Below are 14,165 nucleotides of genomic sequence, written 5' to 3'. Positions count from 1 at the left end.
AACCTTCTAACATAAACAATTCGTAAAAATATTCAGAATTTATAATTTTGATTATTTTTACAAAGCCAACAATAAAAAATAATAATTTCAATACAATAATAATCATATTGAAATTTTCATTTATCCAAACTGTCTCAGATCCTCATTATGGTGTCAGGTAATCTATGAGTCAGGAAGGTTGGTCGATTGGTAGAACCTCTGCTACTAATGGCTCAGTTAAGTAAGTTTGAGCAGGGTTAGTAGTTGGAAGGGGACCAATCGTTCGATGCTGTTGGCATACTCTCCCTCGATGAGTCTTTGGACTCCCTGGAGGTGTCAAATAATAATAATAATAATAATAAAAATTATGTCTTGTATGCATCACAATATTAAGTACAGTAAGTTTTTTTAACAAATTACTTTGTAGGTCTAACATTTATTACATCATTTAGTTACAGGATTTGACAAAGCAAAACAGAGGAGGAAACGGAAACTTATTATCGATGAAGTCAAAAATATATCTGGAGAAGAAATGAAAGCTCAACTCTCAGATACTAGTGATATTGTCACAACCCTTGATTTGGCTCCTCCAACAAAAAGGCTTATGCACTGGAAAGAAACTGGTGGAGTAGAAAAGTTATTTGCTCTTCCAGGTCATCCAATTCTTTCTAGAACACTTTCAAGAGTAAGGGATATATTATCAGCTTATTTTATTATTTTAAGTAGTTACAAACGTATATAAATTTCTTTGTAGAAATTGAAGTTGTTAAATATTCACTTCTCTGTAGAAATCATGTTACAGTGGATGACAAGCCACAAGTTTCTGTAAAACACACAAAGTTATTTGATGAGTCATATTTATTGTATAGTCAAGGCTTTAATCAATCTACCACCTTAAAAATAAAAAAATAAAAAATTTCAAATTTTGATTAGACATAAATGTTCATGAATCAACTCAATGCAGCTGTTGGCTATCCCAAAAGAAATACAATATTATTAAATCCATTTAGCAAATATTATTATTACCATCAGCCCTCCACAGAGTCTGAAGACTCATCTTGGAAGGTCCCACTGTAACTGATGCAACTCATCATGCCTCACCCTCACCCTAAATATATTCTCCATCTCTCTACACTTGCAGGCAGTGCATCTCAATTACCTGCTACTCCACTTGCAAAAAGTCTACTTCTCGACTACAACTCGCATTCTCCTTATACAGCTTCCAGGGATGAACTTTTGTTTTCTCTCTCTCTCTCCTAGTCCCCCTATTCCATGAAAAGCCTCCTCCATATTAATCTTCAAATAACCCTTTACTAACTTACATCAATCATACTTTCCTCCTACTATACATCAGACTGTATAACTTGCATTCCCTCAACATGTCTTCACACTCAACATCACAGAGACCAGTACTGCCCTAATCAATCATCTCTGGACCCTTCCCATTATTTTTTCATCCTTTTGAAAATCAGGTGATCAAATCTGATCACAATAATCCAGTATACTCCAGCCAGCCTGGTTAGCTGAATGGTTAGTGTATTTGCTCTCCAGCCAAAAGGCTGCGGGTTCGAATCTCGCCACGAGCATGGATGTTTGTGATTGTCTGCAAAAACATTGGTGGTAGTGGGCGGTAGATGATGATGGTAGTTACGGTTCATTGTAGTTGGTGGATTGAGTGGTGGAGACAGCTGTAGAGTAGGTGCTTTCCCTTGATGAGTCTTTGGGCCCTCTGGAGGTGTCACGTAATAATAATAATAATGATCAAAGACTTGTACAATTGATTCCTTACTTGTATATGTTAATGTCATCCTCTGGATCATTGCCACAATCCTCTATGCTTGCTCACAGTTTTAGCAATGTGTTTTTGGAATTTTAGGTTTTCTCTACCATCAACTCCAGATCTTTCATATACTCAGCATCCCATCTCTGCTTCCCAAATTTTAAAACCTTACACTTTACAGCATTGAACTATTAAACCTACTCAGTTGCTTATTCGCCAAGTCTGTTTAAGCCTTCTTGCAAAGTTGCATTTGCTGTACTCCTTATTGTTCCTCCCAGCTTTGCATCAAACTGCATATCACCATTCAAATTATTCCCAGTATCATCAATATGTAAATTACCAGCAGTGTCCAAAACAGACCCTTGGACCACATCATTAATGACTTTCTTCTTTGAACAATTGCCCCCCCCCCCATATACAACTTGTACAGTCCTTGCAGAAACTATGCAGAGAGAGAGAGAGAGAGGGACATTACAGTATGGAATGTTTCAACGCTGAACTGTGATGCTGCTCATACAATGTTATGCGATAATTATCATCAAGTGATTCAAGAGTTCTTGAGGCAAACTGGCCCACTGCCCATTTCTCCTTCAGATTGAGGGTAAGGCCTTGTTTCAGACAGCAATGCATCTCCCTGTCGCATCCTAAATGTATTATTATTATTATTGTTGTTCCAAGGAGTCTACAGACTCATCGAGGGAGGCCCTAACATCATGTCAAGAACAACTATTCGACATTCACACAGTATCTATCATACCTTGCCTTGAACTCATTCACAGTCGTAGCACCCACAACAGACTCTAGAAGCTTATTCCACTCATTCACTACTCTCCAAGTAAAAAACCTAGCTCTAACACCCTTGTCAACCACGCTCTTACCCAGCTTCCATTCATGGCCCCTAGTCCTCCCACCACCAGTCATATTTTAAAAAATATCTTCTCGATCAATCTTATAGAAACCCTTCAGTAATTTGAATGTCTCAATCATATCACCCCTCCTTCGCCTGTCGACCAATTTCTGCAACACACAAATCTTCAACCTATTCTCATAAGGTTCATTCCACAGACCTGCTATCATCTTGGTCACTCGTCTCTGGATCCTCTCCACCTCCTCCCCATTAAGAAGAAATCCTGGTGCCCATAACTGGGCACAGTAGTCCAGATGGGGTCTTATCAAGGCTTGATACAAAGGAACAACAACTTGTTTGTCTCTGAATGTTAAAGTATTTTTCAGAAGCCAAGTGATTTGGTGAGCTGTTTTAGTCACTTTTGCATTGTGCCCCCTAAACTTCAATTCCCTATCCACCAACACTCCCAAATCCCTGCCTCATCAATCTCCTGGAGTACGGTTTCACCAATGTGATATACTGCTGCTATTCTTTTCACCCCAAACCTTACACTTTGGCACATTAAATTGACATCTATTTTTCCTAGCCCAGTTCTCCAAACTATCCAAATCATCCTGTAAAATTTTGACATCCTGTGCACTCATAATTGCTCTACCCAACTTTGCATCATCAGCAAACAAGTGAACACTTCCTCTCAAATCCTTTCCTATATCATTGATGAACAAATTGAAAAGCAGTGATCCAAGAACAGAGCCCTGTGGCACTCCACTAGTCACAAGCCATCTTTTAGACTCCACTCCTGAATAAACCACTCTCTGGTATCTCTCCTTCAACCACCCTCCTATCCATCTCACCAGCCCTATATCTATCCCCATCTGCTCCAGTTTACTGATTAGGGTTCTATGTGGTATCCTATCAAAAGCCTTGGCAAGGTCCAGTAGTATTACTGTAAACCCATTACCCTATCCAGTTCAGCCATCACTGTGTTATAAAACGTGAGCAAGTTACTGAGGCATGATCTACCCTTCACAAAACCATGTTGTCCCCCATACAATATCCCATTTTCATCTATCCAATCCTGTATTCTTTTCTTGACTAATTTCTCTAAGACCTTGACAATGATTCCTGATATGCTAATCGGTCGGTAATTTACAACAGCAGTCTTGGAACCCCCTTTATGCAGTGGAACTATTTTCCCCTCTTTCTACCCCCTCGGGACTAAGCTAGACCCGAGACTCAAATTAAACAAAATTGTCAAGGATACTGACAATTCTTTAGCTACTTCTCGTACAACACGAGCTGGTATACCATCCAATCCTACAGATGTATTGACATTGAGGTTATGCAATAGACTACTCACCTCCGCTTCATTCACCACAATTCCCATATAATCTACTGGTACATTCGTTTCTGCAATGTCACCACCTGGATGATATATTCTTGCAAAGTGCTCACTCAGTAACTCAACTATATCAACTGATTCAGTTACCTCCCTACCATTGGCATTCTTTAAAATCATTCTGCCATGTACATTTTTCCTTTTACTTGCTACATATCTAAAAAACTGTTTAGGATTCTCTTTAGCAATGCATGGCCAATGTTCTTTCATAATCCTTTTTTGCTTTTCTTACCACACTCGTTACCCTTCAGGCCTGCGCTTTATACCATTCGTGTGCCTGCCGGTCACCTTTCTCCTTAAATTCCCTCCATGGTTGTTTCTTTTTTTGCAGCTCAAGCTTAATGGTGTTATTCATCCATTTAACCCCTAGTTGATTTATTATTCGGACTCTAGGTATACAGTCAGCCATTGCTTCATGCAAACACTTCTTAACTACCTCCCATGCACTATCGACTTCTAGTCCTTGCAGTTGTATTATAGTATTCTGTGGGGTTGAGATCTGGGGAGCATGCTGGCTACTTGATTCAATTAATATCCTTGGTCTCCAGAAGTTTTGCTACATAACATTGAAGAACTTTGTTGCAATATCATTCATAGTCTTTTTCCATCACTTGAAGCTCAGTGCATCCATTAAGCATAATGACTGCAGCACTGCCGTATCTATCCCTTTTAAGAATATTCTTGTAATGGCAAGCAGTACTACTTTCACACTAGATCAAGACTAAAATGACTCTCATCTGTAAAGAATACATTAACCAATGGGTTAATGTACTCTACAGAGATTTTTATCAATTCAATACCGCTGAAAACATGCTCTACGATGAGCTGTGGATGATGGGACACAAGACTACAGGCTTTCAGACGTATAGGTCTACTTGTCACAGACACAGGTATGAGAATATCTTGCCACAGTTTGCAAGATATCTGCATACCTGTCCTTGAATGGAACAGACTTGCAAGCTGACCTGCCATGGTATGTTGATTACATTTTGTTGTTATAATCAAAAATCTGCCTGATAGAGTGAGGGCAACCTTTTAGCAAATGTCTGGAACACATTCCATTGGTCTGAAGTGCTGCCCAGAACCTGGATACAATGCTATGTGAGATTCCAAACTCTGTGGGAATATCAGTAATTCTGCAGCCTTCTTCAAGCTTTCCAGTAATTCTTCCCAGCATAAAATCATCTAGATGATGTCTTTGAGACATTACATGACATCCAAGTTTGTAACTTTATTCCTTCATGAAAAGAGCTTCCTTCAAACACAATTCACTCAGCCTTTTGCCTTTTATCCCTTTGAGTACTACTACTATGTGATCCCTTTGTGCTCAATTCAAAAATTTGAATGTGTACCCACTTTCTGCTCGAAATCATCAGTTACATAAATTACCACAAGCTGATTCATCTGAACTTGTGGTTGTAATCTTCAGAAATAGTGTTTTCCTTATGTTTTAGACAACAATGTATAAACATATCCAACTGGCAAAACTCATTACAGGATGTGAAAGTGTATGTAAAGAAAAATTCACTAAAATAAAATAAAAATTAACTTATAGCATTTGTATAAAGATTGCATATTACACACATATACAATCAACGGGTTATTTGTGTAGTTTGGATATAAAAATTGAATGTAAAGAAAATAATAATAATAAATAAATAACCAACCAACCTATTAATACATGTGTATATGTGTGTGTGTGTGTGTGTGTATGTGTGTATATGTGTATATATATATATATAGAGAGAGAGAGAGAGAGAGAGAGAAAGAGAGCCCCTGTAGCTCAGTCAGTATAGACAAAGTCCTTTGGTCAGAAAGACCAGGGTTTGATTTCTGTCCATGACGTGAGGAACCGTCATTGGGTCTCTTTTGACGAAAGGTGAGTTCGCCAGTCATATGGATGTGTGTGGTGGGGGGGGGGGTTCACTTGGAAACTCAAGTTTTTCATTCCCTACAACAGGCAAACCGGCCCCATGGATTATAATCAGGAATACAAAATCCAGCCATAGGCCTGATTCGTCAGCTATGCCAGTCCCAAGCCTGGATAAAAATTGGAGGAATTGAGATGGTGTGGTATCCATAAAAGGAGCTCACGGCCATTGTATTATAATATGCTAAAATATATATATATATATATAAACATCAGAATAAATATTTGGCAAAACTATTAGGCAAAAGAGTTGAATGTTTAACTCTCGCTGATAGTCTAATATTGAAGTCACTATTTCCCAGACTTCTCACATTTTTAGACCATCATTACAATTTAGGTTAGCCTATGAAGCTCTTCACAATCATCCTAAAATAAATCACAAGAATTGTCTAAAAATTCAAAATTCTGGGAAATAATGGCCTTTTAACTCTCACTAATAATCCAATGTTTATTCCTACAATGCTCTTCCCCCCCCCCCTCTCTATTTCTAAAACCATTTGGTTTGCATTTTATCATCTTTCTGGGGGATCCTTTCAAATTACATTTGTTCTAGGTGTTCTTTCCATTTAATTATGTATCTTTCTATTATTTTTGTTATTGTTATTTGTTTTAGTACAACCTGCTAATCTTCTCATAGGGTGAGGGCAACCTTTTAGCAAATGTCTGGAACACATTCCATTGGTCTGAAAATATTTTATTTCTGCTGCAGTGATTCTTTTCTTATGTTCTTTAATGTCCATGCTTATAATAATGTTGGTTTTGATAAAATATTATACATTCTTAGTCTTCTTTATTTTTTTTAGTGACTGTTGTTGGTCTTAATGTTTTGTTTATTATTGTTATTATTCTCATCATCCTCCATGGAATTAAAAGGCCTCAACTCTGCATTATCTTATCTGGACAGTATGCTCACTAGCTTCCCTCTCTCACTTTTTCTTACTGCTCAATCTCTTGCTACCTCTCAGGTCACTAATCATTGCTGTCGTCTCATCTGTATTTTCACTTCTTTTCATTGCCGTAGTCACTCTCTATTGTTTCTCCAGCAATCACTCCTTACTCACCTGCATTCCTTTCTCTCTCCTCCACACTCCCTATTTGTTTTCTCATTTATCTGCCTTCCTCTCATAGTAAACAAATAGAAAAAAAAGTTTCTTCACAATGATGTTAATGCATATTAATTGGCAGTGTGAGAATTAATTGCAGCAAAGCATCTTTAATTTATAGTATAACCAAGTGGGGAAACTTATGATATAAATAAAAACATTAGTTTAACATGCTGTTTTTAGCATGTTACTAATGGAAAGCAGGCACTTTTCTGAACCTGTTTATTGCTTGCTTCCTTTCAATTAAATGGAGAATTCTAAGCCCTGAAAAATGTTTGTACCTAAATGGCCTGGTTGGCCAAGTGGTTAGCGTATCTGCTCTCCAACTAAAAAGCTGCAGGTTCAAATCCCGCTGTGGCCATGCATGTTTATGATTGTCCGTAAAAATACTAGTGGTGGTGGTGGTCACAGCACATTTCGGTGGTGTAGATGATGAAGGTAGTTGCAGTTGGTGGAGTGGTAGAGACGGAGAGTTAGAGTAGGTGCCCTCCCTCGATGAGTCTTTGGACTCTCTGGAGATGTTATGTAATGAGAATAATAAATTCAATTACAATCTCTGAATCATACGATTATCCAAAAGTTAAGTAAGAACTACTTTTTGAAAAATAAATAAATAAATAATAAAAAAAAGCTTTCTTTGACAGCAAATTCCTCTAGTCATCAGCTTTTTTAAAATTTTATTTTATTTATTTATTTTTTTTTTTTAGTGGTCATGTTTTAAGTTCTTCACATCAAGCAAGCATTCGCTTCATAAAATCACTATGTCACTTTCATTTGGAAAAACCAAACTTCCCTTATAATAGCTATTCTTTTCTCTGAAATATCATGCTGCCTTAAATTAATGTTTTCTGCTATTTCTTAAATGCTATTTTTATAATATTGTCATCATCATCATCAAATTCCTGCCATGTACCCTCAAGGGGTGTACAGGATATGATAGTACTACATAAAAAAAAATTACATCATTATTAATTTCCTATCTACAATTTTCCTCCAAATCAGTCTGTTACTTGTCAAGACTCCAACATTATCAGATCTTATATTTCTATCGTCTAAAGCATTTTGTACCGTATCAATCCACCTATATCTTGGTCTTCCTCTGGGTCGTTTTGCTGCCAACCTGGCAGAGAACACTTGTTTTGTTAATCTTTCCTCGCCCATTCTGTTTAAGTGACCATACCACCTAAGATTAGCTCTGCTAACGCATTCCTGGATGCTGACAATGTCAAGTTCTTTCCTAATATCCTCGTTTTTTAACATGATATTGCCATTGATGCCATCTGTTCATGCCTATAATCTTTCTCAGGACTCTCATATCTGTGGTCTCTAGTCTTTGGTCAAGTGTTTTACTTCTGACCCAGCTCTCAGATCCATAAGTTAAAACTGGTTTGAACACTGTCTTGTATAGCTAATTTAGTGTTCTGACTGATTTCTCTCTTATTCCATATGAATTTATTCAATTGACTTCCCACCATACCAGCTTTGCTGATTCTGTTGTCTATTTCTATATTTAATTTACCATCTTCAGTAAAAATCGTGCCTAAATAGCTGAAATGTTTTACTTGTTCCACAGGTTCTCCATTCACAACACAGTTGACATTTTCAATGATTCTGCCTATTTTCATTGTCTTTGTCTTTTTATTGCTGACCTTCATACCATATCTATTACAACAGCTATTCAATTTAGTCAGAGAATCTTGCAGACTTGTAGCAGATTTATTTAGAAGTATAACATCATCTGCATAAAGCAAAGAGCTGACATTAACATCTCCAATTTTGATATCATGTTTAATACCACTTTCCTTCATAATGTGATCCATATAGATAATGAATAACATTATATATTAATGTTATAACATAACATTATATTATAATGAATAACATTATAATAACATTATATAACATGAATAAAATTATAATATTGTTCTTAATAATAATCAGCGGTGCACAGATTAACTGTATGCATGTATACATAATAGGCCAGTAACTACAAAATACATTAACAGCTAAGAATTTAGTATTTTTTTTATTATTATTTGTGATGTTTATTATTATTACACTGACACCTTCATCGAATCTTACGATTTAGCAGGTGAAATCACTTTTGCACTCTGCATAACAGTATATGATCAACGTATACTACACACTACAATTTGCTTACACCATCTCCTGCACTGCATAGTGCTTTTGTCTGTTAATGGTATGTTTGCTAGTATATCTATTTTAAGGAAAAACACATTCTTTACATACGGGATTGTCTAACCAGCTTGAAATCAGATAATTTCCGATCTAATTTGTGAATTTGTGTTCTTTCATATGTAATATCGTGAGGAAACCTTGAGTGTTCTGCTATAAATATTTTTCCATCTAGACTAAGATATATTTTATGTACTTCTTTCTAAAATATTTCATAATTATCATCAGTATCAAATTCCCGATAAGTACTCTCAGGGTGGGGAGGGTATAGTATATTATGAATACAACATGAAAAGTTTACATCATTGGTAACTTCATATGAACAAATTAATATGTTATCAGTTTTTGCTGCAAAATCTCTAACATTATCGTAAGATCTCTTGCTACCTCTCAGGTCACTCATGCTATTATTGCTGTAATCTCATCTGCATTTTCACTTCTCTATATTGCCATAGTCACTCTCTGTTGTTTCTCCAGCAATTCTCCTGTGGCAAATCCTTTCATCTCCCATTCTGTGTTAAGTGACCATACCACCTGAAATCAGTGATACAACATCAAATTCCTGAAATCAAGATAATGCTGACAGAAAGAACTCCACCATGATAGCAAAACTATAAACAGGAACATTATAGAGGAATGAAGATCAATACAGATAATATGAGAACATATAGAAACTTCAACAACTGTCCTAATACTGAACTGACACCCACTCACATTTTTACCTGTCCAGCAATTACAGCAGCCTTGCAAGCAGTATACCCTAATCCTGAACAACATCTCTATACAAACACAATCATTGACATAGCCAAAGCAGTTCAATTAGCACATGGAAACATCAAAGGACAAGATAACAACAACATCAGTTGGGAATCCTTACTGTATTAATCTACCTAGATCTTGGTCTACCTCCTGTGGCAAATCCTTTCATCTCCCATTCTGTTTAAGTGACCATACCACCTGCAATTAGATCTGTTCACGCATTACTGAATGCTAACAATATCCACTCCCTTCCTAATATCTTTGTTTTTAATATGATTCTGATTTTGATACCATCTATTCAGTCAGGGCTGCCCCTAGGAATTTTGCTACCCATGCAGTAGCATATTTTCTGCCTCTTCCTCCTTATTTTTGGTATAGTTTATGCCAATTTTGCTGCCCCAAAAAAACTTGTCACCCCATGCAAATACATGTCTTGCACCATTGGTAGATCTGGCCCTGTATTCACTTCCCTAATCTTTCTCAGAATCAGCTTCAGCTTTGCTAATTCTGTTGTCTATTTCTGTGTTGAATTTGCTATCTTCACTAAAAAAAAAAATGCCTCAAAGAAAAAATGTTTTACTTGTTCTTTGGGTTTCCTATTCAGGATGTAGCTGATCTTTTCAATATTCCTACCTATATTCATAGTCTGTCTTTTCATTGCTGATTTTCATACTAAATTTATTACAACACTTATAAAAATTTTGGTAGGAATCCTACAAATTTGTACTGGATTCATTTAGGAGTATAACATCATCTGCTTATAGTAAAGAGCTAAGATTAACATCTCCAAATATGATATAAAGTTTAAGGCCATTTTCTCCATAATATGATCCATATAGAAGATGAATAACAGTGGATACAACGTACACACTCTTGTCTTACACTTGATTTAACATCACACCGCCTTCCTGCATCTCCTCCAATTCTATGTTCTGACTTAATAACTCAGTTATAGACTATACATTACTTGAATATAATGTCCCATTTATGACATATGATTGTAGTGTTGGAAGTTGTTTTTTTTTTTCAATTTGTTTTTTTACACTTGGATAAAGGATTAAACTAAATTTATTAGGGGAAAAACTTCCAACATCTTTCTCTAATCCAGAGTAATTTAATAATAAGGTGATACATCTTTTGGCAACTTGTATAGGTAAATATGGCTTCTCCATTACTTCCACCTTAGTATCACCACCTCAGGGTCTGGCTCCCACTGATGAGACCTCAATAAAGGTCGAAACCAGTCTGGGTAGTGGCCCTTCCCTTAATGCATAGCATTATACATGTCCACAAGGAGATGTGCTTTGCATTATGGGAGATACTAAGACAAGGGATGAGAGCTTAGTTCACCTTTATCACAGGTTGCTTCAGTCCTGGAGATACTTTAGGTGCAAACTTTGTTTGCTTACACTTGGATAAAGCATTAAACTAAATTTATTATGATTGTAGTGTTTTGAACAGTTTTCTCTCTCTCTCTCTGAATCTTGTCATATGCATTTTCCAGATCTATCTACAAAACTTAATACAGATCCTTGTATTATTCCTATGATTTCTCAACTATTTACCATAAAGTGAAAATCTGATCCTGACAACATCTGTTTCACCTGAATTCAACTTGTTCTTCACCAAGCTTTCTTTCTGCGAATTTGCTTAGCTGATTTGCATAAATCTTTCCAAGAACACTCAACAGAGAAATTCCTCTGTAATTCTCATGTTCAGTTTTATCTCCCTTTATAGATAGGTACGATGAGAGCTCTACTCCAGTCATCTGGAATTCAACCCCCTGAGCAGACTTTAAGAATTATGCAGTGAAGCCACTGTGACACATTTATGCCTCCATATTTGAGCATTTCTGGTCAAATACTAGCTAACTTTCCACTTGTTGATTGGATTTTAACAGTAGTATAGATGTGAGCACAGATTGATCACATCCAGGAGTCTATGAAGTGCCCTGTTCATGTCATCAAGCCTACTATGGACAGACAGGAAGAACTGTGGACATCCACCTCAGTGAACACAAAAAATATATCCGGCATTTTGGCTATGGCAAGTCGGGTCTAGCAGACCATGCTTTGGATACCCTGCACACAGGATCAATTTGAAAAAAAAACAAAAGTACTGCACAGAGGCTTTTACAAGTCAGAGAGGTTGTTCCTGGAATCAACAGAAACCTTGAAACATACTCCAACAAACCTCAAGAAGTATGGCTTTATAAATCTATCAAAGATTTAGGAGACAGTCATCCTAAGACCAAATTAATATATATATATATATATATATATATATATTTTAAACTTAGATGGTGCCTAATTAGGACTTTAGTCTTTGTGTTGCACACTACAATTACTCGTACTAGTCCCACTGTTACACCGGATTGCAGTTGTCTCACTACTGTAACAAACTTTGTATGTGTGCTTTGAAGATGCTGGATATAATTCCAGCGAAATATTAGCATTTAAGTTAATAAATAGTTATTTTCTTATCAATCTGTGTTTGCATCTATACCGTTAAATCCCATTCAACACGTGCGACGAACACATAAACCTTTCCACGCAGTTAACTTTCCACATTTTAGGTTTTTGATGGCTTTTCTACCTCTAGTATTTACCACCGTTGTCACTACTTATTTCAATTATCAATCTTTCAAAGTAATTACTCCAGACATCTAGAATATTTTCATGTCAACTTCATCATCACTGATTCTTTTTAAGTGTTTTCAATAGCTTCCAGAATATTATTATTATTACATGACATCTCCAGATAGTCCAAGGACTCATCATGGGAGGGCACACTACTCTGCTTCACTAAATACATCTCTTCCTCTCCACTACTACTTAATTCTCCAGCTGCAACACTACTACCATCAATGCCATCTATCGCCCATCATCACCAACAACGATATTTTTTGTCTGTAAATTGTGTGTGTGTCCTGAAGACCGATTTGTCTATACATGGGATGAAAAACCTGCATTTTAAGGGAAAAAAAACTCTCTGACCATTATTATTATTATTGCATTAACCTCCACAGATTCAATAGCCTTATCGTGGGGCACCCAATCAACCAGCATCATTTCTAATCATAATGAATTTTGAAATTATTTACAATTCCTGCATTCACAGTGCATTCCAGCAATGCATTCCACTCACCAACAACTCTCCATGTAAAAATTCAACTCCTCACACCCTTCTTTGCCACATCTTTATACAACTTCCAGGAATGGCCTCCCGTTCTTCCCATCTTAATGTCCACTCTATTTATAATTCCTTCTGTATTAATCTGGTAGAATCCCTTAACTAACGTGAAGGTCTCTGTCATATCTCCTCTTTTCCTCCTATCCACCACTCCACATACGAGTGACTAGTTCAGTGGTTGGTCACAAATGGCAACAAATTATTCTTAGCTCACTTTGCTTATATTCAACCTGATTTTGAATATAAGCAAAGTAAGCTTATATTCAAAACTTTCAATTTATATTTAACTCTCATTTTTCTCTCATTTAACACTAGCTAGGGTTTCTATGCAAGGGCTGGTTCTCAGTGGTGATGATAATGGTGTAATTCATATGCACCAGCCCATATTCACTTACAGTGTATCATATTAATACATTTCATTTAATCACTTAATTTACATTTGATGTCTGCATGGTTAGCAGAGTGGTTACATGCTCTATGACCATATGCCTGGGAAAGGAGTGTCCTGCGTTCGATTCTTTGCTGATATGAGGAGCTAAGGATCTTTCTCACACATAGCCAAGTTGGTCGGTCTTGGGTGTGGACTGCAGGGTTTTTCTTCCCATTTTATCTGTGGTTTTCGCTCCCGCAAAGCAGGCAAACCAGTCTTAAGAACACAACGTTTTACAGACAATTATAGATGCTTGAGCATGGGAGTAATGATCCTACCTCGTAGTGAGTTATGAAACCCAAAAATGGGTGGCCAAGGCCTTACATGGGGCTGTAAGGCCTTAGTGTTGAAGAAGAAGAAGAATTTACATTCGATATTTAAGTTTCTAGTAGTCCATAGTGTTTTAGAGACATGCAGGAGCTTTAATTCATGGGTCAGAAGTGTACTGATGAATTATTGTTATTTGACCTCTGTTCATTCAGCAAAGCAGCTAATTTGGCAAGGCTCTGGAACCAGGAGTACAAGAAAATCTGGTATACCTGTAGTAAAA

At 36.6% G+C, this 14,165-nt stretch overlaps 1 protein-coding gene across 1 annotated transcript in view; it reads left to right on the top strand.

Annotated features, from left to right (window-relative positions):
* Positions 1-14,165, top strand: part of LOC150094629 (double-strand-break repair protein rad21 homolog) — a 342,589-nt gene that overhangs the window by 235,882 nt on the left and 92,542 nt on the right. Inside the window, exon 9 of the mRNA XM_090411608.1 lies at positions 438-664. Coding sequence (XP_090267734.1) covers positions 438-664 — 227 coding nt within the window. The remainder of the gene's footprint in view (positions 1-437; positions 665-14,165) is intronic.

Source organism: Typopeltis vanoorti, chromosome 21 (genome assembly GCF_054136105.1).
Source record: "Typopeltis vanoorti isolate ZY-2024b chromosome 21, IOZ_Tvanoo_1.0, whole genome shotgun sequence".
Taxonomy (NCBI): Eukaryota; Metazoa; Arthropoda; class Arachnida; order Uropygi; family Thelyphonidae; genus Typopeltis; species Typopeltis vanoorti.
The sequence above is the reverse complement of the archived record's forward strand: the minus strand, read 5'-3'. Positions and strand labels throughout refer to the sequence as shown.